Source organism: Bubalus bubalis, chromosome 7, assembly GCF_019923935.1.
Source record: "Bubalus bubalis isolate 160015118507 breed Murrah chromosome 7, NDDB_SH_1, whole genome shotgun sequence".
NCBI classification, from domain to species: domain Eukaryota; kingdom Metazoa; phylum Chordata; class Mammalia; order Artiodactyla; family Bovidae; genus Bubalus; species Bubalus bubalis.
Genome location: NC_059163.1, coordinates 82,333,608 through 82,356,222, shown reverse-complemented (window position 1 = coordinate 82,356,222; position 22,615 = coordinate 82,333,608). Strand labels below are relative to the sequence as shown.

Here is a 22,615-nt window from a genome sequence, read left to right as displayed (position 1 = left end):
GTCCTATAGCAAATTCCCATCAGCTGTCTATTTTACACATGGTAATATATGTTTCCATGTTACTCTCTCCATACATCCCACCCTCTACTTCCTCCCCTTCCAGCCATGTCCATAAGTCTGCTCTCTATGTCTGTGTCTCCACTGCTGTGAGATACAGAGTCAACTTTAATTCAAAGAAACTGTTCTGGAGGAAATTCTGCCTCAATTCTCCACTCACTAGATGGAACAAGCAGTATTGTGCTAATATTGCATTTGGAAATTGGGTCGCACTCTGCTTTTTCCACCAGCTTGGGAGCTCTAAATTTAAAGAGGAGCATGAGTGTTTCTCAGTGAAGGAACTGAAAGCACAGACAGGGAAGCCACTGGGCGTTCAAACAAGACTAGACACCATGGGTAAAATTGAACATGCACAGCAGTTAGCTAGAGGACATTTAAATTCTTTTCCAACTAAGCGAATCTGAGACTACGATGTAAGACTCTTTGATGGGATCCTCTCTGTCACCATCTACAGCCAAACGCTTGCGATTTTCATTGAGTTTTAGCAAACACATCTTACCTATTAATCCTTCGGCACAATATAGACACTTCTGTCTCACAAGGGAATTTGATGTCCATTTTAATTTAGCTTTGAAAGCTCTGTCTAATTGCTTACTATGGAAGGTCAACCAAATCCTCTAAGCAAACTTGCATTTGATGATTATAGCCATCAGGAAATACAGCTTTAGAGGTTGATTAGAAAATATTTTTAGTTATCAAATATGGGATGATTCAGGTACTAAGATGAAATTTCAACAGGGAATTTTTTTTGAAAGGTACTATTTCTGAGGCAAAGATTAATTGTAACATTAATTATTGACCTATAACACAGTAGAAATGTCTTATACAGTTTTTCAAATTGGATACAATTCCATTAGAAAAATAAAATAACTTACCGGATTTAAACATCAAAAGAATCATCAGTATATATACTCTCAACTGGAAACTTGGATTTAAATTTTAGTGAATTATGATAGTTTAATTTTTAGAGATAATCAGTAGAAATTTTTATCATAGAACTCATCACCAATATCAGTGATACCTAGCACTGTTATAGGCAATACTTTTAAAATTGGTAGCTGTAAAACAGTGTTCCAGATCCTGAAAACAAAATCTTAGGCAGGATTGTATATTTTGATTTCATCATCATTATTCCTTCACACAGTGTCCTTTCCCCCGTTTTCCAAGTTCAGCAGAACCTGTTACTTTACGTTATCTGACATGTCTAGTGCCCATTATGCAACTTCTTAGGCTACTGAGCACATTAACTTTCTAAAATGGAAATAAAGATTACAGTATCAAACTGTAATTTAAAATATATTGAAAGACTTGCTGGCTTAAGGAATATATAATAATCTTTTAATTAGTTTGCTTGCCAGTTAGAGAATGAATGAATTTTATCATTTTCACTTCAGTGAAGCACTTTATAAAGAAGGACATTAGGTTGTCATTTTATTGATATTGAAAACAAAGTGTAATTCTAATTATCCTAGTAGAAATAGAGTTTAAACCAGAATTCACAAAGTCAACTCTGAGCTGGTAGATTGCTTCTGGACCAAAGGAAGCAGCACAGTTTGAGAAAGCCAATAGCCATTATTCAGCTCAGGATGACCAAGATGGTGAAATATATAATTTATTTCATGAAAAGAATGGCTGAAAGAACTTGGAGAGGGCGAGACAAAGAAGAGGAGAGCAAGGGATATATTATCAGGGTTAATATCCACATTAAAGTACTGGTATGGCCATGCCAGTTATTACAATATTGAAAATGTCAATACCCCCAGTACCACCTTAGACCCTCCCCATACATGTTCCAAGCCTCCCAACTACTCAGCAACTCAGAGGGCCTGGCTCATAGTCTCCAACATCCAGCTTCAGTTCTACAGCTGGCACCAGGTCTGACCAATCAGTGGATGGCAAGTTGACTGGTAAATATTTTGAGTGTTAACCCTGAATATGATGAATCCATCAGTGAAAGTAAAATCTATACAACTGCTAACTTTGTGTCTATTTTCACCGTTTTGTACCTCCCCCTTCAAGTTCCTAGTTATTCAGTATTTTCTGAGTTTTCTTTTGCACTATTCCTGCTCCATCTCAAAACTTCCGTTCTCCACTCCACTTGCAAATGTTTTATCCCACACCTGGATCACTGCAGCAGCATCCAAACTAGTCTCCCCAACTCCCCAATCTTTTCCTTTAATTTATGCTCAGAGAGGGAAAGCTGTGCAACTTGAAATTCTATTATTCTGTTTTCCCTGCATGAAACAGAACCTTGCATTTCAGTGAGAAAGGTTCTTGGCTCTCCAGAGGAAATGTAAGAAGAGAACATTTCGAGCTCCAGATAGCGACCAGACATTGAACTTGGTGCTCTCCACGTATCCTCAATTCATCCAGACACCTGTGAACCTAGTTATTCCCATATTTAAAATGCAAAAAGTGAGCCTCAGAGAGCATATGTAATTTTCTTAAAATCACACAGCCAGTGAAAACTGGGGAAAGGGTTCGATCTCAGGCCGGTCAAGATCCAGAGCCCACGTAACCAGCATGGTTTGTGTAACTGAAAGTTGCCCATGCCATTGATACTGTTATTGATTGCTATTACAAAAACCTCATGACTGGAATGTTACTGTTTCTCTGAAGAGTTATATTTAATTTAAACAAATTCAGAATATTAGAATCTGGATTTTTACAATGTTTTTCTTTTAATTGCTCTTTATATGATTTGTGCAATTTCTTCCGTTTGTGCAGCTATCATCCAAGTATTAACTGTCCTGATGTTTATTATAAATACCAGACAGTATGCAGTAGTTATAACAAAGATCAGTATCAACTTTTCTACTCTGTTAGTATTATTACTTCAGTTAAAGTTAATACCATGAAGTCTTAAAGATTCCTAGTCTATTCAACTTTATATATTTTCAAAAAGATTAAATGTGTTTGCAAATACTTTGGGAGTTTAAGCCTGCCCCTGAATTGTTTATAGCATTATTACTTCTCAAGGACCCTGAAGGTCCATAGTAAACTCATAACTTCAAACTCTGAGAAAGCTGGATTAAACTAAACCCTCCAATTCCTTCACTGTGTCTCTAGATAATTTTATTTTCAGTTATTTTGCTACAGCATAAAAAAGTAAAGCCTCATAGATTCTTTTTTTCTTACATTTCTATAAACCCCTTCATGTGTTTATTTGAAGAAATCTTGGCAATTCAAAAAAAAAAAAAAAATCAACCTGGCCCGTGTAAAGTAAAAGTGTTTACATCATTCTGTTGAGAATTCTTACAAAAGTGCACTCTTTAGTGGTATATTTATTTATGAGACATTCAACAAAGATATGATGACACTTCAGAAATTCTGAAGGGAACTCTAAGAAAGGAAAACAGCATGCTCTGTTAAATGGAAACTTACTTGAAATAAATTACATAATTATTAGGGGAGACTAGAAGAAAATCAGTCACTCTCCCCAAAATAATTCTTTCTTAGAGGTTAAAATGAAAATGAAGCTAAGTATGTATACCCTCTTTCTTTATTGGTATGAAATTATTAGCTTAACTTTTGCTTCTGTGATTTCTTTTTTTTTCTTCCAGTTTTATTGAGATACAATTGATACACATTCAATATTGTGTAAGTTTAAGGAGTGCAGCATGATTTGATTTACATACATCATGAAATGATTCCCACAGTAAGCTTAGGGAATATCCCTCATCTCATATAGATATAAAATCAAAGAAATATTGATATAAAAATATTTCCTTATGATCAGAATTCCTAGGATTTATTGTCTTAACAACTTTTATGTTTATCATGTCATATATTATGTCCCTGGTACTTATTTTTGTACCTTTTGACTGACTTCATCCAATTCCCACTCCCCCACCCCCCACATCTGATAAGTACAAATCTGATCTCTTTTTCTATGAGTTTGTTTTTTGAAGTATAGTTCAGTTCAGTTTAGTCGCTCAGTAGTGTGCAGCTCTTTGCAACCCCATGGACTGCAGCATGCCAGGCTTCCCTGTCCATCACCAACTCCCGGAGCTTGCTCAAACTCATGTGCATCGAGTCAGTGATGCCATCCAACCATCTTGTCCTGTGTCGTCCCCTTCTCCTCCCACCTTCAATCATTCCCAGCATCAGGGTCTTTTCCAATGTGTCAGTTCTTTGCATCCGGTGGCCAAAGTACTGGAGTTTCAGCTTCAGCATCAGTCCTTCCAGTGAATATTCAGGACTGATTTCCTTTAGGATGGACTGGTTGGATCTTATTGCAGTCCAAGGGACTCTCAGGAGTCTTCTCCAACACCACAGTTCAAAAGCATCAATTCTTCAGCTCTCAGCTTTCTTTATAGTCCAACTCTCACATCCACACCATGACTACTGGAAAAACCATAGCTTTGATTAGACAGACCTTTGTTGGTAAAGTAATGTCTCTTTTTTTTTTTTTATTTTATTTTTAAACTTTACATAACTGTATTAGTTTTGCCAAATATCAAAATGAATCCGCCACAGGTATACATGTGTTCCCCATCCTGAACCCTCCTCCCTCCTCCCTCCCCATTCCATCCCTCTAGGTCGTCCCAGTGCACCAGCCCCAAGCATCCAGTATCGTGCATCGAACCTGGACTGGCAACTTGTTTCATACATGATATTTTACATGTTTCAATGCCATTCTCCCAAATCTTCCCACCCTCTCCCTCTCTCACAGAGTCCATAAGACTGTTCTATACATCAGTGTCTCTTTTGCTGTCTCGTACACAGGGTTATTGTTATCATCTTTCTAAATTCCATATATATGCGTTAGTATACTGTATTGGTGTTTTTCTTTCTGGCTTACTTCACTCTGTATAATAGGCTCCAGTTTCATCCACCTCATTAGAACTGATTCAAATGTATTCTTTTTAATGGCTGAATAATACTCCATTGTGTATATGTACCACAGCTTTCTTATCCATTCATCTGCTGATGGACATCTAGGTTGCTTCCATGTCCTGGCTATTATAAACAGTGCTGCAATGAACATTGGGGTACACGTGTCTCTTTCCCTTCTGGTTTCCTCAGTGTGTATGCCCAGCAGTGGGATTGCTGGATCATAAGGCAGCTCTATTTCCAGTTTTTTAAGGAATCTCCACACTGTTCTCCATAGTGGCTGTACTAGTTTGCATTCCCACCAACAGTGTAAGAGGGTTCCCTTTTCTCCACACCCTCTCCAGCATTTATTACTTGTAGACTTTTGGATCGCAGCCATTCTGACTGGTGTGAAATGGTACCTCATAGTGGTTTTGATTTGCATTTCTCTGATAATGAGTACTGTATGCTGTCTAGGTTGGTCATAGCTTTTCTTCCAAGGAGCAAGTGTCTTTTCATTTCATGGCTGCAGTGTATAACTGACCTACAATACCATGTTAGTTTCTGTTACACAACATAGTGATTTGATGTTTTATATGTGTTTCTGGAATTTCTTAAAGCATTAAGGCTTACTAAATTTCATTAAAGTTCTTCAAATAATTCAGCTATTTTTTTAGGATACTTGAAGAGGAATATTTGATGTCAAGAAAGGGCTTTTGCCGATGTCATTATTATGGCCTTATCAAATTTATGGTTCACCAAGGATATTTTAATCTCCTACTTTACATACAATATCAATTACTTTTTCCAGAAGAAATGTATACTGTTTGATAAAACTCCTTTTTAAGATAAGATTGATAATGTGTATTTTCAGCCCCCATACCTTCTTTTTTTTTTTTTGCCAAATTCATTTTTTAATTTTTTTTTTATTAGTACAGATTTTTTTTTTTAAACCTCAAACACTGTATTAGTTTTGCCAAACATCAAAACGAATCTGCCACAGGTATACATGTGCTCCCCATCCTGAACCCTCCTCCCTCCTCCCTCCCCACATCATCCCTCTGGGTCGTCCCAGTGCACCAGCCCCAAGCATCCAGTATTGTGCATCGAACCTGGACTGGCAACTCGTTTCATACATGATATTTTACATGTTTCAATGCCATTCTCCCAAATCTTCCCACCCTCTCCCTCTCCAACAGAATCCATAAGACTGTTCTATACATCAGTGTCTCTTTTGCTGTCTCGTACACAGGGTTATTGCTGCCATCTTTCTAAATTCCATATATATGCGTTAGTATACTGTATTGGTGTTTTTCTTTCTGGCTTACTTCACTCTGTATAATAGGCTCCAGTTTCATCCACCTCATTAGAACTGATTCAAATGTGTTCTTTATAATGGCTGAGTAATACTCCATTGTGTATATGTACCACAGCTTTCTTATCCATTCATCTGCTGATGGACATCTAGGTTGCTTCCATGTCCTGGCTATTATAAACAGTGCTGCGATGAACAAGGTGCGCCGGTTGTACACCTAGATAAACGAGCAGCGGGGAGGCGATAAGTCGCAGCAATCGCGCTCGCCAAACACCCCATATCTTCTTTTAAGGGATGTTTTCTCTCAAATAAGAATCCTCAGTCTTGGGGGGGAACTAGAAGAACTGGAGGAAGGATTCTTAGTTTACTTTTGTTTCTTTATTTGTTGTTTCAATAAGAAAGAATAATGTTAATAAGATGAAAGGAAATCAAATGGCGCTTGACCTCTAACGTTGCTTGTATGTTTTATTTTCTATAATACAGTAAGATAATTTATTACCCCTACTTGGCAAATAAAGAAATTGAGGTTTGGTGAAGCTGTGTAACCTGCTCAGGGTGCTATAACTAATGAAGGGCAGCACTAAGATTGAGCCCAGAACTTCTAAATTTGTGCTTCCTCCATGACACTGTCATTCCCCATCCCTGATATTCCCTGGTAAACACTGATCGTTTCATGTTGTAGGTTTGACTATCTTTTATTTACCTTTAAAAAAATTTTTATCGAAGTATAGTTGATTTACCATGCTGTGTTAATTTCTGCTATATACCAAAGTGATTCAGTTATACATGTATATATTTTTTTCATATTATCTTCCACTATGGTTTATCACAGTATACTGAATATAGTTCCCTATGCTACATTAATAAGACCCTGTTACTATCCATGCTATCTATAATAGTCTGCATGTGCTAATGCCCAACTTCCAATCCATCCTTCCCTCTATGGCTCTCTTTGAACATGGGAAAAATAAGATTCTTTTCTCACTGTATAGTTAATGAAACACTAGACTCTCCAGATCTGAGTGACTTCAGAGTGATAAGGTCATACCTCTGTTTTATGAATTAGTATAAAAACAAGATCTCATTATTAACACCTTTATCCAAAGACTTTTGTACCTTTCGCTACTGTTGTTGCTGTTTGTTTCGTTGCTCAGTCCTGTCTGACTCTTTTGTGACCCCACAGACTGTAGCCCACCAGGCTCCTCTGTCCATGGGATTTACCAGGCAAAAATACTGGAATGGGTTACCATTTCCTTCTCCGGGGTGATCTTCCCAACTCAGGGATCAAACCCATGCCTCTTATATCACAGGTGGATTCTATACCACTGAACCCCCTGGGAAGCCCTTTGTTACTGTAGTCATGTTTTTTCAAACTCCAAACTGTGAGATAAAGACCATCACCTTCCTGGGGTTTCTGGACCCACAGGAATATCACTAACTGGGGAAGTTTGCCTCAGCCTTGGTGTTCCATGTCTTTGTTGGAGTCTCATTTTATAGGAGCTTCCTTGGTGGATCAGATGGTAAAGGATCCCCTTGCAATGCAGGAGACCCAGGTTTGATCCCTGGGTTGGGAAGATCCCGTGGAGAAGGGAATGACCACCCACTCCAGTATTCTTGCCTGGAGAAGCCCATGGACAGAGAAGCCTGATGGGCTACAGTCCATGGGGTCACAAAAAGTCGGACACGACTGAGCGACTAACATACACACAATCATATCTATTCATTTCATAGATATGATTGATTAAGTCACTGGCCACATGGTTGAAGTCAGTATCAAAGTCTCCTCCCCTGCCTAGAGGTCAGGTTGATATAAGGTGGCTCAATACCCTAACTCTCTAATTGGATGTTTGGTCTTTCAGGCCTGGCTAAATTCTGAACTGAGTCATTTTGTTAACATAAATTCAGATCTTTGGTCTCAGGAATCCACTATGAATAAAGGACATTCCTATCACTTGGAAAATTCCAAGGATTTAGGGCTTACCTCCCAGCAACCAGGGATGATGAAGACCAGCCAGTTTTTTAGTTATACAACAGCTGCCAACAGAGGATGATTTTGAGCTCATAAACCAAATCTAAAAACACCGTGATCATCACTGAAGATTTCACATACCAGCCAGCAAACAATTTATATTATGAATTAAGGAGCACACTGAAAAACTAGAAAGAAATCTAGCAGCCAAATCTATAAATACTAACCAGATTTATGTAAATATGCCTATCACATTTTAGGGTGTTATCACTTCCTTAAATATGTAAGAAGAAAATTATACATGTTAGTTTAAGATTAGATCATGGATTTAAAATAGTGCATTTATATTTAGCATCCAAATATGAGACTATTTCTAAACACCACAAGGATTATGTCAAAAAAACACAGAGTTTTAAATCTGAATCTTAGTGATTACTTGCACAACCCTTTTAATTCACAATTGAAAAAAAAATGAAAACTCAGCTTCCTTTACTAAAGGAGTTATTTCTTTTAAGATCTTTCATTGCATAGCATGCCAGAAATACCATCATTTAATCACAGGAATGTGTTCTAATATTTACACTCTTAGCACTCAGTACCAAATCTAATTCCCTAACCTAAAGATAAATCCTGACTTGCCTAGTTTGGTTCTAGATGAAGAAGGAAATACGATTCCTTTAAATAGTAACTTTACATATATTGGGCCACCGTCAATTCCATTTCTTACTTCCCTCCCCGCATTACAGCAACTGCTACAGGACCACTCCCAGTGCCAGAGGCCCCACAGGTTCTCAGAAGCTAAAAAGTCATGTGTCGATCATTAGTATTACCTTAGGAAAACACTCTTTAGAAGTTTTAAAATGCTTCTCAAATTTAAGGGAATGTGTGTGTATGTGTATATACATGCATATGTGTATGTATATGTGTATGTCTTTTAGTGAAAAGGTTTTAATTCCACTTCTCCAAACAAGCTCCTATTATCTGAAAAAATGCATTATTTTCTGTGTGAAATAATAGCTTATACAGCCACAGCTTTTAAAGAAGCCAGTTTAAAAACCGAAGCAAACCATTTTCTTCTAGAAACAACTCCAAAATATACTACTAAATATAAACATAGGTACACTTTATTGGAAGCCCATTTTATCTGTACATGTAAATTCTCAATACTATAAGATAGTTAAACAAAGCATTAACTTCTATATACAGAAGAAATGGGACATTCTAACCCAAATGAACTCCAGAAAAGCATTTAGAAGTATTTTGAAATTACTTTGTAATGAAGTTTGTAATGAAATTTTAGATTTTCTTCCAACTATAGAATGTAGAATGTTTGTTTTTGTTTTGTTTCAGAGTGTCTGCTTGATTTCCTATCATTGTGCATTTTTTATTACATTAGTTCTTGTACTTGCTAATCTGAAAAATATGGAAATAGACAACACATTTTTAGGTCATTAGTGGAAATTTAAAATGTTCTCTTTAGAAAGATTTAAATAGAGGAAAATATTAAAAGTAAAGTACCATTTTTGGGTATACACCTGGACAAAACTATAATTCAAAAAGATACTTGTATCCTTATATTCATAGCAGCACTATTCACAGTAGCCAAGTCATGGAAACAACCTAAATGTCCACTGACAGATAAATGGATAAAGAAGATATGGTACCTATATACAGTGGAATATTACTCAGCCATAAAAAAAAAATAATGCCATTTGCAGCAACATGGATGCAACTCAAGATCATTATACTAAGTGAAGTAAGTTAGAAAGACAAATACTATATGATATCACTTATATGTAGTTTAAAATGAACCTATCTGCAAAACAGAAAACAGTCTCACAGACACAGAGATCAGATTTGTGGTTGCCAAGGGACAAGGAGGAAGAAAGAAGAATGAACTGGGAATTTGGGGTTTGCAGATGCCAACCATTATTTAGAATCGATAAACAGCAAAGTCCTACTGTGTAGCTGCTGCTGCTAAGTCACGTCAGTTGTGTCCAACTCTGTGCGACCCCATAGACGGCAGCCCACCAGGCTCCTCCGTCCCTGGGATTCTCCAGGCAAGAACACTGGAGTGGGTTGCCATTTCCTTCTCCAATGCGTGAAAGTGAAGTCGCTCAGTCATGTCCGACTCTTCCCAACCCCAAGGACTGCAGCCTACCAGGCTCCTCTGTCCATGGGATTTTCCAGGCAAGAGTACTGGATAGCACAGGAAACTAAATCCAATCTCCTGGGATAAACCGTAATAGAAAAGAACATTTTAAAAAAGAATGTATATATGTATAAAACTGAGTCACTCTGCTGGTGCAGCGGAGACTGGCACAACATTGTAAATCAACTACAATTTTTAAAAAGTAAAGTACCATTCTTGATTACTAGCAAGAATTTAAATAAGAAATATTACCAAGGATTTGTTGTTCTTCAGTCGCTCAGTTGTGTCTGACTCTTTGTGACCCCGTGGACTGCAGCACACCAGGCTTCCCTGTCCTTCACCATCTCCTGGAGCTTGCTCAAATTCATGTCCATTGAGTCAGTGATGCCATCCAACCATCTCGTCCTGTGTCGTCCCCTTCTCCTCCCACCTTCAATCTTTCCCAGCATCAGGGTCTTTTCTAATGAACTGGCTCTTTGCATCCGGTGGCCAAAGTATTGGAATTTCATCTTCAGCATCAGTCCTTCCGATGAATATTCAGGATTGATCTCCTTTAGGATGGACTGGTTGGATCTCATTGCAGTCCAAGGGACTCTCAAGAGTCCAGCACCACTGTTCAAAAGCATCAATTATCAAGGATAGTAATAAACAACTATTTCTTCAGGAATGAAGTTACCGTGTTTCTCAAATACATGACTACCAATTTATTCCTTGTATTCTTTTGGTTTTGAGAAAGTTTTTCTGAGAAATAACACATCACTTTTTGCTTAATAAAATTGTGTTATTTTCATATTTGCATGTGGAAACATCTGAACATACAATTTAGGAAAATCTTGAAATTTTAAATTCTATACAGTGTAATTTAAATATAAATTCATAATAATAAATGTTTATTACTTGAATAATAATCTTTAACTGTAGTCTCAAAAGTGTTTTGAAGTATTACTTTTATGGGTGTTAATTTTATAGGTGTTAAATTTCTCTGTGAGTTACCATATGTCCATTCTGCAGAGAACTGACAGTTTGAGATAATTGAGAGAGTAAAAATTAGAATTGGAGGGAGGTAGTCATTATCAGTTCACACACTTGTTCATTAATATTATTGGAGTGCTTGTTGTTGGCAAGACACTGGGCTTATAGCAGTGGGTAGAACAGAACCCAGAATTCATGGGGCTTATTGTTTAATGAGGAAGAGAAACATTAAGAAACAATTATATGGGACTTGCCTTGTGGTCCAGTGGTTAAGAATCCGCCTGCCAATGCAGAGGACATGGGTTTGCTCCTGGTCCAGGAAAATCCCACATGCTGTGGAACAACTAAGCCCACAGGCCACAACTACAGAGCCCGTGGCTGCAACTGCTGAGGCCCTGGTGCCTAGAGTCCGTGCTCTGCAAGAGGGAAAGCCTGAGCACAGCAGCGATCACCACACATGACCAAAACACATAAATGAATGAACAATTGTAAAGTACTTATTAAAAGCAAGGAAATAATTATATGAAGGAATATTCACTTACAGCCTGTGCTGTGTACCATGGAAAAAAGATGAGCACTACTAAGAGAAGTCTTAATGTGGACTTAGTTTAGATTGGGACTTGTCAGTGGAGGCTTCTCTGAACATATCACAAATAAAGGAACTAAGAGAGATATCAAATCCATCTAAGTGAAGAGCTGGAGTAGGGAAATTCTAGTCTGGCAAGATCACAGGTGGAAGGTGCTGAGGGTGGAAATTGCTTGGTGACTTTCAACAAAAATTAATGTAATTAAAATACAGTAAAATGTGGAGGGTGATACAAAACTAGGCAAGAGAGAGAAGCAAAAGTCACACCGTGCAAGATTCACAACCATTCTATGAATTTTGTATTTTATCTTAAGTGCCAGGGGAAACTGTGGAAGGATTTTGAGCAGGACGTCACTGGGTCATATTTGGGTGTTAAAGTGTTACTCCGGCTGCTATGTAGAGGATGGATTGGAAGCACACAGAGCAGAAATGGGTCGAATGGTTAGGAGGCCATGGAATAACGTGGCAGATTGGATTAGGGGAGTGATGATGATGCTGATTTTAGAACTGGAGAAAAGTGGATAGGTTTCAGATTTACACTAGAGACATACTGATAGAACATGATAATGACCTAGATTAAGAAAAGAATGAAGAAACCTGTCAAGAATAGCCTCTGTCTTTTTGACACAGCAACTCGTTGGTTGATAACTGATCATGTTATTTAGTCACATGGAGGAACCCTGGGGAAAGAGCCTGTCTGGTAGAGCTTGAGAGTTGTGAGTTGAAGAGTTCAGTTGTGAGACTAATTAATCCCACTTGTGTTCTAAGTATTTAACATACATTTTACAGTAACATAAACATAATCCCCAATCTTTTTGGTCCATGTCCTCTACTAGGAAAATTTTGATTACAGATGCTAGATCTAAGATGCTACTTTCAATCAAGGAGTAATTAAAAGAATAAGGAGAATTAAATTTTTAATCTAAAATGTCTACTCTCTTAGACTTTTTGACCCAGATTGCAAAATAATAGTGTACTTAATTTCAAATTAAAAGATCTGGAAGAGGGAAAAAAAAGATCTGGAAGAGAAAATCAGGCATTTAGCATAAGGAATAAATCTTCTGAAACATAATAGACTGCCTTCCAGAACATACAACCTGCGATCTTAGCCCAAACTTTTCTGTGAAATAATATTTTAGGTGTTCTTCCTGGTATTGAATGCAAATTTGGGGGCCAATTTATATTGCCTTCATCTCTTTTAAAAGAGACCACCTACTAATGAATGCTCAGTGATTCACAGGCTGGAGCCACATGGCGTTGGTTGAGGGTAGACAGATCAGGAGGAAAGCAGGCCCAGGAGGGGATAGTGAGTGGGATAGAAGCACCAAGGCTCATAAGGCAGAGTCCCCAAGTCCACAGTGAAAGCAGGAAAAAGGGCCTATCTTTTATTGACAGAGAAAGGGTGGCCCAGTACTTTCATAATTCCACATTATAGCTGAGACACAGATTTGATCCCTGGGTCAGGAAGAGCCCCTGGAGGAGGAAATGGCAACCCATGCCTGTATTCTTGATTGGGAAATCCCATGGATAGAGCAGCCTGATGGGCTACATACAGTCCATGGGGTCACAAAGAGTCTCATATGACCGAGCACACACACACCACTAGCTTTTTATCATGGCCATGGCCCAAAACTCAGCTTCAAAAAGATACATGGTCAACAGGAATGTGGCACTATCTAGTGTAATCTAGTTAATATCATTGAGTTAAGGAGGATGATAGCATATTTAAAAATGGAAGCAGGCCAATAATGACAACGGTACTAAACGACAGTCATTGAATGTGCATCGTGTTTCAGGAGCTGCACTCAATGCTTTCCATGTATTATATTATTGAATTTCCTCCGAACCCCTTGTGAGGTTTACAGGTCATAAATCATTCTCCAAAGACCACATAGGTGGTAAATGCAAGAGTGAATTGGCCAGATCTGTTTGACTCCAGAAGTGGAGTTTGCCTCAGTGACTAACTGCATCAGCATACAAATCAAAGATGAGATTAAAGAACCTCAGTAGTTCTTTAGAGTTAAGAGCTAAAACTAAAAACAGAAATTGTGTATATGTTGGTTTGCAAATATTTGGGAATATTCCTAGCTTTCCAGGTGGCGCAGTGGTAAAGAATCCACCTGCCAATGCAGGAGATGCAGTTCGATCCCTAGGTGGAAGATCCCCTGGAGAAGGAAATGGCAACCCACTCCAATGTTCTTGCCTGGGAAATATCCCAAAATAAGGGGAATGTCTCTGCTGTATTGGACAGTCCTTTTCTAACACCCGGTGTTCTGAAGAGATAGCTGACCACTTACAGGTATTTAAAAACTACCTTGAGCTTTCTGTCAGCATAATTTCTCATACATTTGGAGATACTTGAATTTTATAACATCGCTCCTGTCATTGTGAATTTCATTCTTGCTTCCTTGTATACCCTTTTAAAAGCTGTTTACCTGTAATTGTTCACCATTTTCCTTTAAATTTCTGTGGTTGAAATTCACTTGCTTTCCACTGGTCCATTATCACTACACCCCTGTTCTTAAACCACTTTAGATAAATATTTCACTGACTTTTTTTAACACAAAGTGTATGTTGGTAATTTTCAGTTGAAAAAAAATGCCATAGCTTAAGTTTTTAAAAACCAAGGGGGGAAAAAAGAAATATTTCAATTCACTTTGTAGTGAAATTCAGTTTTTTTTGGTTAAAAATGATTTTATTCCATGTTTTTCACATTTATAGTGTTTCTATCAAGTGGTCAGTTGTCAATCACATTCCCCCCCCCTTTAAAAGTTTTTGTTTGGTTTTGCTATTTTTAAGACTTTATCATTGCTTTTAGTTTTTACAGCTTTGCTCTGTAAATGTCGATTTTTAAAAAACTTATCTTGCTTTGAAGTTTAACAGAGTTCTTAATCTGTTCAGATCCCTGTACAATGTACAGTATCCCTTCAGTTTTGGGAAATTACTATTCACTATTTCTTCAATTGCTGCTTCTGATTCTAAATGACATAATAATAATTGCCTGCTAATATGCTTGGAGAAGGCAATGTCACCCCACTCCAGTACTCTTGCCTGGAAAATCCCATGGACGGAGGAGCCTGGAAGTTGCAGTCCATGGAGTCACTGAGGGTTGGACACAACTGAGCGACTTCACTTTCACTTTTCACTTTCATCCATTGGAGAAGGAAATGGCAACCCACTCCAGTGTTCTTGCCTAGAGAATCCCAGGGACGTGGGAGCCTGGTGGGCTGCTGTCTATGGGGTCGCACAGAGTCAGACACAACTGAAGTGACTTAACAGCAGCAGCTAATATACTAAAGTCACTTCAGTTGTGTCTGACTCTTTGTGACCCCCATGGACTGTAGCCCGCCAGGCTCATCTGTCCATGGGATTCTCTAGGCAAGAATACTGGAGTGGGTTGCCATTTCCTTCTCCAGGGGATCTTCCCAACCCAGGGGTCAAACCCATGTCTCTTATGTCTCCTGCATTGGTAGGCAGGTTCTTTACCACTAGCATCGCCTGGGAAGCCCAGATAATAATTGCCTACTTATGGTAATTTCTAGCAAAGATGCAAATACAGTGAAGAACATGGAAATTCCCTCCCACCCTTCAGAAACACAAGTATAATCCATTCCATCTCTCAGTCCACCCATTCTCTTCCTCACAGCAACGGTGTGGCAGCTCCCTTTCCAGCATCCTCAACTACAGCTGACTGAGCTGAGTTCTAAATGATGAAGACTTACAAGTTAAGAGAAAAGAGGGTATTCCAGTTAGGTAGATAAAATGTACAATGTACAGCAAAGATGTAAAGGGAATCATCAGAAATTAGGGTGGGGAGATGAATGCAAATAGGATGCAATGCAAATAATCTACGTTAGGTAGGTTGGGACCAAATTTTGAGAACCTTTTCTGCCGTACTGAAGGAGTCTGATAGATACTTAAGGGATGACAAACCACTGGCAACCCATGAGCCTTCTGTGGTTAGGTGCTCAGACACTTCCTTCACCTCCTATTATTATTTAGGTTGAAAAGCAAAACTTGCCATGCCTTTTCCATTTTATCCATATCCGTTTGTAGCATATTTCTATAATTCCTGATACTATGGTTCTCTGTATGTGAAATTGTGCTTTGGTATGAAGAAAAACCACAACTAATTCAAGTCTATTTGGGTGGAACTTTTGAAAAATACAAGTAGAAAAATAAAATATCATTTAGGAGAAAAAAAAACATGTCTGCCACTGAAGCTACGTGTGTTCTTCTGTTAAAAGGCATTTCATCTTATATGCAAAAGACACTTAACAGTATTAGTGGGCCATCTGAAATGAAGAAGAATAATTACAATTATACAAAGTTGTCTCAAGCCCCCTCCAAAATAGCCCAGTTGTCACATAGATTTATGTTTGGAACTTCGAGACTTGGTCAGGACCAAGTGAATAGAAGAAGGAGGAGCTGGGAGAGAAGGGGGACAGAGAGAGAATGTGTGTGTTTAATTTAGAAAATTTTTAAGCTGGATTCATTTTATATACCAAAGCTGGATTTCAAATCGACTCAATTTCCAGATTGTTAGGTTCTTTCAGTACTTCCTACTTCACTGTAACCAAGCTTTGGCTTCAAAGAAAATTGGTCTATAAAATTTTTACCGCATTTTCTAGTCAAAAGTGTGTGCTTCTACCAAGGCAGGGGACGCTGTCTGTTACTGGCCCTATCCTTGAGAGACCAATAGAAATGCAGCAGAGTTGGTAGAAACTGGGATACAGGCAAAGTCAAATCCTGTTAGCAAGTCTAATGAATGCAGAGTGCGTTCTGTCCCTCTCGGAAGCGTTGGTTTTATTTTGTGGGAAGTACTGAGTGTTCTTTACAGTAAGTGTTTGTCATGAGAGTTACTGAGATGGTGAGGAGAGAAGAGCATGTGGCCGCAACAGGATACAGTGAATGCAGGCTCTTTCACATTATTCGTTAAAGTCGACAGTCCTTCTCACCGCCTCTTAATACAAACCCATCATCATCGAGACTGGTGGGATGGCTGTTGGGCTTCATGAAGTCTAGAGGTCTTCATATTCATCACTTTAATTTTACCATATAATTAAGTAATGATGGACTGAAGCAAATGTATTTATAGCATATGTGAAAATCCTGGGGTAAAAATAGGATGCCGATCAATCTTCCCACATCCTAACTAACATCTGCTTGGTCTTAGGAGCATGGCATTCCTACTGACATGGGCTATGCAGTGGCCCCTCACCATTCAGGCGTCTATCCTGTACATGTTCAGCTATATGAAGCCTGGAAGAAGGTTTGGAATATTAGAATCACCAGCACTGAAGAATATCCACACCTGAAGCCAGCTAGATACCGGAGGGGCTTCATCCACAAAAACATCATGGTGAGCATCGGTGGTTTGGGTAGGGCACACCACATTCTGCCAGAAAGAAGCAAAGAGAAGAAGGACGTATTAAAAGCTTAACAGAGGGAAAGCTCCATGCAGCAGGAAGCATAGTTTTCACATCCAAGCGAAGAATGTTTCAGTTACAGTCACTTTTTTTTCAGTTCTTCAAACATAACTTTAAAGTGTTATTTTACTGACACTACTGCTAATAAGCAGGCACTGATGTTAAACACTAAGGAGACATTACATCTAACTTGCAGATAATTTATAGAAGCCATCATTTCTTCAGTTACTTAGCATGTAAAACTAACACCGTCTCTCTGTATATTAACCATGACACTCTTTTACAAGCCAAACTGTCCTCTTTATCAATGTCAGACTAAAATAAAAAAAACTCAGGTATTTACAAGAAGCCACATGTCCTGCATAATTATTAAGAAGTCATAATATAGAGTACAAATGAGAGATGATGTTAAGTCATTTGTTATCTGTTGTCAAATTCTCTCCGAAGTGTCTCTATTTGGTTTTGTGTTTTTACACTGGTGACAAATATATATTGTCAAAATATATTGTTACTTAATACTTTGTGAGGCCTCTCAAAGTAAGTAATTAGGAAAAAATCCTAATTTTTTCCCAAATCAGAAGATCTAAAGAGTACTGTGGTGTTAGGCGTAGGTCTCCTGATTTAGACACACCTTTAGACACACATTTAGATCACACCCATGTTCTGATCATCTGGGTTTTGATGATCTGTCTACAAATCAAACTCATAAGACCTCAAATGAAACCTATTATCTTCCCTTCATTCCAGCTATTGGTCCTGCTATTCCTAATTCAGTTTCAGCGATTGGAACATTGCACTACCCACCCCATGTCCAATCAAGTCTCTACATTCCATCAATAATTCCTTCATAATATTGTAATATTCACTACCTTTCTCTTTCTGTAATATTCACTGCCTTTACTCTTATTCGTAAACCACAGGGCTGATTCCTATTTCATCTATTTATAGCTTCTATCCACCCCCTACCACAGTCCATCCCATGGACAGTGCCAACCTTTTAATCCTAAAATGCTGCCTTCACCTTGACCTTCCTAACCTATTCTTTCCAGTTGTTTCCACACCCTTTAACTTGCTCTGCAGGGACCTAAAAACAATTTAAACTAAGTCTGCCTTTCTAGCTCCTATTTTCCCATAGTTAGCACAGACTCACTCCCGCCAAAAAGATCTGCAGCAGTATCACTGTGTCCATACCTTTGTAACCCTTTCAACCTTGGAAGACTTTCTGACCACTCGCTACCTATTCCTATTCCATTTATTCCTCAGTATCAAGTCCCGTATCTTATATAACATAAAGCACCTTGGTGTATGTCTAGCAGTTCAACACCTAGGTCCGGCCTACACCTATAACATATCTTGTAACTCCACTGGGAACATAAAGACTTACCACATTTCAAGGTGTTTGTGCCCTAACCGGAGACTATGAGGCTCCTGTCCTATTGTGTTATAGGGCAATTCAGAAGGAACTGATGGAAAACCAAGACATCCCATCCTAATCCCTGGTTGTTAAATGTGACTCTCTGAAGAGAGCCACAGACCTCAAAGCAATTAGATTACAGACCTGATTATTTACTTACTCTTTCTAATGGAGATACCCACTGGTAGAGACTCCCACCAATCCTCCCAGCAGCCTCTGGGTGGCATTTACCAGGAACACTTATTGGCAGTTGCTCTGGATTCAGGCCTTGCTTGTGCATGCGTGCTCAATCGCTCAGTCATTTCTGACTCTTTGTGACCCTTTGGACTATTGCCCTCCAGGCTCCTCTGTCCATGGGATTTTTCGAGCAAGAATACTGGAGAGTGTTGCCATTTCTCCTCTAGGAGATCTTCCTGACCCAGGGATTGAACCCACATCTCCTTCATTGCAGGCAGATTCTGTACCCACTGAGCCATCAGGGAAGCCCTAATTCAGGCCTACATATAGATATTGGCTTTAGGTCCATTAGCAGAGATTCTTGTGATTATGGTTTTCATAACCATCTCCTAGTTATTTAGGGTCAGCAGCTATAAAGTTTCCATGGGCTTATCAATATATGAGAGTTTGAATTTGATAGTATTACACTCCCAGAAACAGTTCTAGAGAGCAGAATGCCTAAAACCTCTCTTATTCCTTCTCTAACACAAGAGAGCTATTTCCGGAAACATGGTCAGTGTCCTGTAGCACTGGAATTAGGGAGCAAAGCAATGGACATGAGCCTCCTACATGCGCATGGTCTCCCCAGCCTCCTTCAGTGGCCCACTGACCCTCCTAGGGCTCACAGTGACTCTCATCCTCTCAGCAAGCGTGATCCTCCCCACAGTTGCAGGGTAAAGCCTAACACTTCCTCTTCCCTCTGTTCAAATACAAATAATTTGAGAAATCAATGAGGCTCAAATATCTTTTCACTTCTGTCTCTCTCCATTGCATAGAATCAGCTAGATAATCAAGTCCCAAAGTTGGCTCTTTATGTTACCACAGTTTTTCAAGCAAGATATTCAAACTAAATCCTAAAAGTGACTCAGAATCATGCATATTTAAAATGTAAAATTAACCTGGCATTTAATTACATGTAGGCATTTCATTATTTAGCTTTGGGATAATTCTCTCTACCTTCCATACACTTTAAATCCTTTTTGAATATAAAGGATATACCATTGTGTTCTCCCACCTGGACTTGCATAGAATTTTGAATTGGTATTTGTGAAATAACTGCTATTTCCAGGAAATTGTAGTTCCATAAGTTATTAAGGAATATATTTGATTTGGTTAGAATATTTTGGCACTTAGTTCTCTTTTGTTGTTGATTCTGTGTATAACATTATGAGAATATATAATGCTTTTAAACAGAAACATCATCAGAGCTAATACTTTGCAATTAATCTGAAGTTCTCTGAATGATCTCATCAAGATAAAATAGCTTCTAAGGATATAACTTTAACCAGTTTACCAAAATAAATAGGATGTGTTCAGTTTTGATTTACACAGCAATATATAATATATTGATTGAGCTGAGAATCATGTTTTCTAAGAAAACTTTCAAGGACTAGATTGAAATTTATTATAATGCATATTCAAATGAAAGAAAAAGAGCCAGTATATTTCTAGGGAATTGCAAAGCATGGGGAGTCCTGTACAGTAATATTTTGACAACACTAACTGAACCAACTGTGCTTTAAGAATCAAGACAGAAGAAACTGAAGATTGATTACTTAGGACAATAAGCTGAAGACTTGCCTTTTTAAAATTCTGTAAAACTTGTATCTCTCCTAAATATATTCATTTATTTTCTACCACTTCAAGTGAATAATGATAAATGCAGATGATAAAGAAGTCATTAAATAAAATTTAGCTAAAGATTATACCATCTTGCACAGCTTTTGCTCACCCTTTTAAAATTATACTGCCATTTTACCAGGAAAGCTATAAGAATTTGAAAAAAAAATCCTTATCATAAATATGTGTAATTGAAATAAATAATGGCTCTATATACAAAAGATAAAAGAATACTTTTTACTAAGTGACCTTTTTATCATTTTGTTTGTGATACATTACAAAAATTGCTAACCAAATGCATAATCTCTTTCTTTCTTTTGGAACTGGCCGTCTTCAGACTTAGAATCTGGGGCTGTTACTACAACCTACAGTGGTCCTGTCAGAGTAGAGCAGAAACTATGACTTGTGTCTCAAATATTTGTTCTAATTTAAAATGTTATTTCCTAAGATTCATATTAAGTTACTAATTGACTTCATTTTCTAATGCATGTGTAGAATTTGATAGAAGTATTATCCTTAAATTTTTTGCCATACTAGAATTACAATGTATAGCACAGGCAAATCCAATATGTTTAAATTTCATTTTTACTTTTTTTGTTTTATTTCATAAGATGCTGGAACATACTAGGTTTCATAACAGAAGTAATGACTTGGAGATTTAAAATAGATAAGTGGCTAAAATAATTCAAAGTCTGTCTTAGTTTTCACATATTTCTTCCACTGTCTTCAGTATTCCTCCCATAGTGATCTCATCCCCACTTTCCAGATTATGAAGGAATTGGGGGATGAAGGATCTCAGAGATAAAGAATCCACCTGCAATGCAGGAGACTCGGGTTCGATCCCCGGGTTGGGAAGATCCCCTGGAGAAGGAATGGCAACCCATTTCGGTATTCTTGCCTGGGAAATCCCACGGACAAAGGAGCCTGGCAGGCTATAGTCCATGGGGTCACAAGAGTTGGACATGACTTGGCCACTAAACCACCACAGTAAAGAGTTGAATAATGACACCAACTTTATCTTCCATGAGGGAAGAAGCTATGTCAGCATATTAATTGGTTGAAGGGAACTTTTTCCTTACTTGTTCGTTCTTCCTTCAGGTTCTTCCAAGACAAACCTGTGGGCTTTTCACTCACACGATTTTCTATAAAGAATATCCAGGAGGTCCTAAAGAGCTGGACAAGAGTATTCAGGGAGGTGAACTTTTCTTCACTGTGGTCCTCAACCCAGTAAGTACTTTGAGCTTTTCTCCAAATAGATAATGAAAAGTGACAAAACAGATGAAAAACAGGCCAGGGTTTTGGTAGTTATCAGCCAAATCAATATGAAGTTTCAGTTATAAAACAGTAATTAATAACTAAATGGAACCACATTTAGTAATGGGGGCAAACTAATTCTTCAAGTTGTAATGAGATGAGGAACTTACAGAAGAACCAAGGAAGGGCGCTAGCAAGCCCTTCTCTGCATTGGAAAGTGATGAAAATTCAGATATTCTTGCTTTTATGCAGAATAAAATTTTCACCTATGAAACTCTTCTGTTCCTACTGGGACCAGTTTTTCATTTAGGTGACTATACCTCTATTTTTATCTTACTTAAAGTAAAAGTAGAAGTGAAATGGGAGAGGAATTAGGTAAGCAAATATGGTCATTGCTGAAACACTCATGTTAGATCTTGTTTTGCTCTGTCTCAGGCCAGGGCAGAGCAGCCTGTTCTTTGGGCTACTACTATTGTTTCTCCTTTACTTCTTAATAGCAAGGTGCCAGCTCCCAAAGGAACCATTTGTATTTATTTCTGTTTGAGGCAAGTGTCATCAAGTTTATGAGAAATAACTAATGGAAGTAAGGTGTATAAGGAAAAGAAGGGATTTTTATTTCCCTTCTGAAAATCACTGATATAAAATATAAAGCTGTACTTATTTATTGTAAATTTGTCCCTAATGTCAGCAATATTCAAGATTTTTTAAAAAATGTAATTCTCCAAATGAGAAAAAAAATTCTAAGAACCCTCTCTTGACCTTAATTTTACCAGTCTTGCAATCAAAATTGCAGATATTTTTCATTGTCTACTAGTA

General features: G+C 38.0%; 1 protein-coding gene across 1 annotated transcript in view; it reads left to right on the top strand.

Moving 5' to 3' along the window:
• NDST3 (N-deacetylase and N-sulfotransferase 3) overlaps positions 1-22,615 on the top strand; it is a 185,430-nt gene that overhangs the window by 87,939 nt on the left and 74,876 nt on the right. Inside the window, exons 5-6 of the mRNA XM_025290266.2 lie at positions 17,043-17,228; positions 21,644-21,772. Of these exons, the coding sequence (XP_025146051.1) occupies positions 17,043-17,228; positions 21,644-21,772 (315 nt within the window). The remainder of the gene's footprint in view (positions 1-17,042; positions 17,229-21,643; positions 21,773-22,615) is intronic.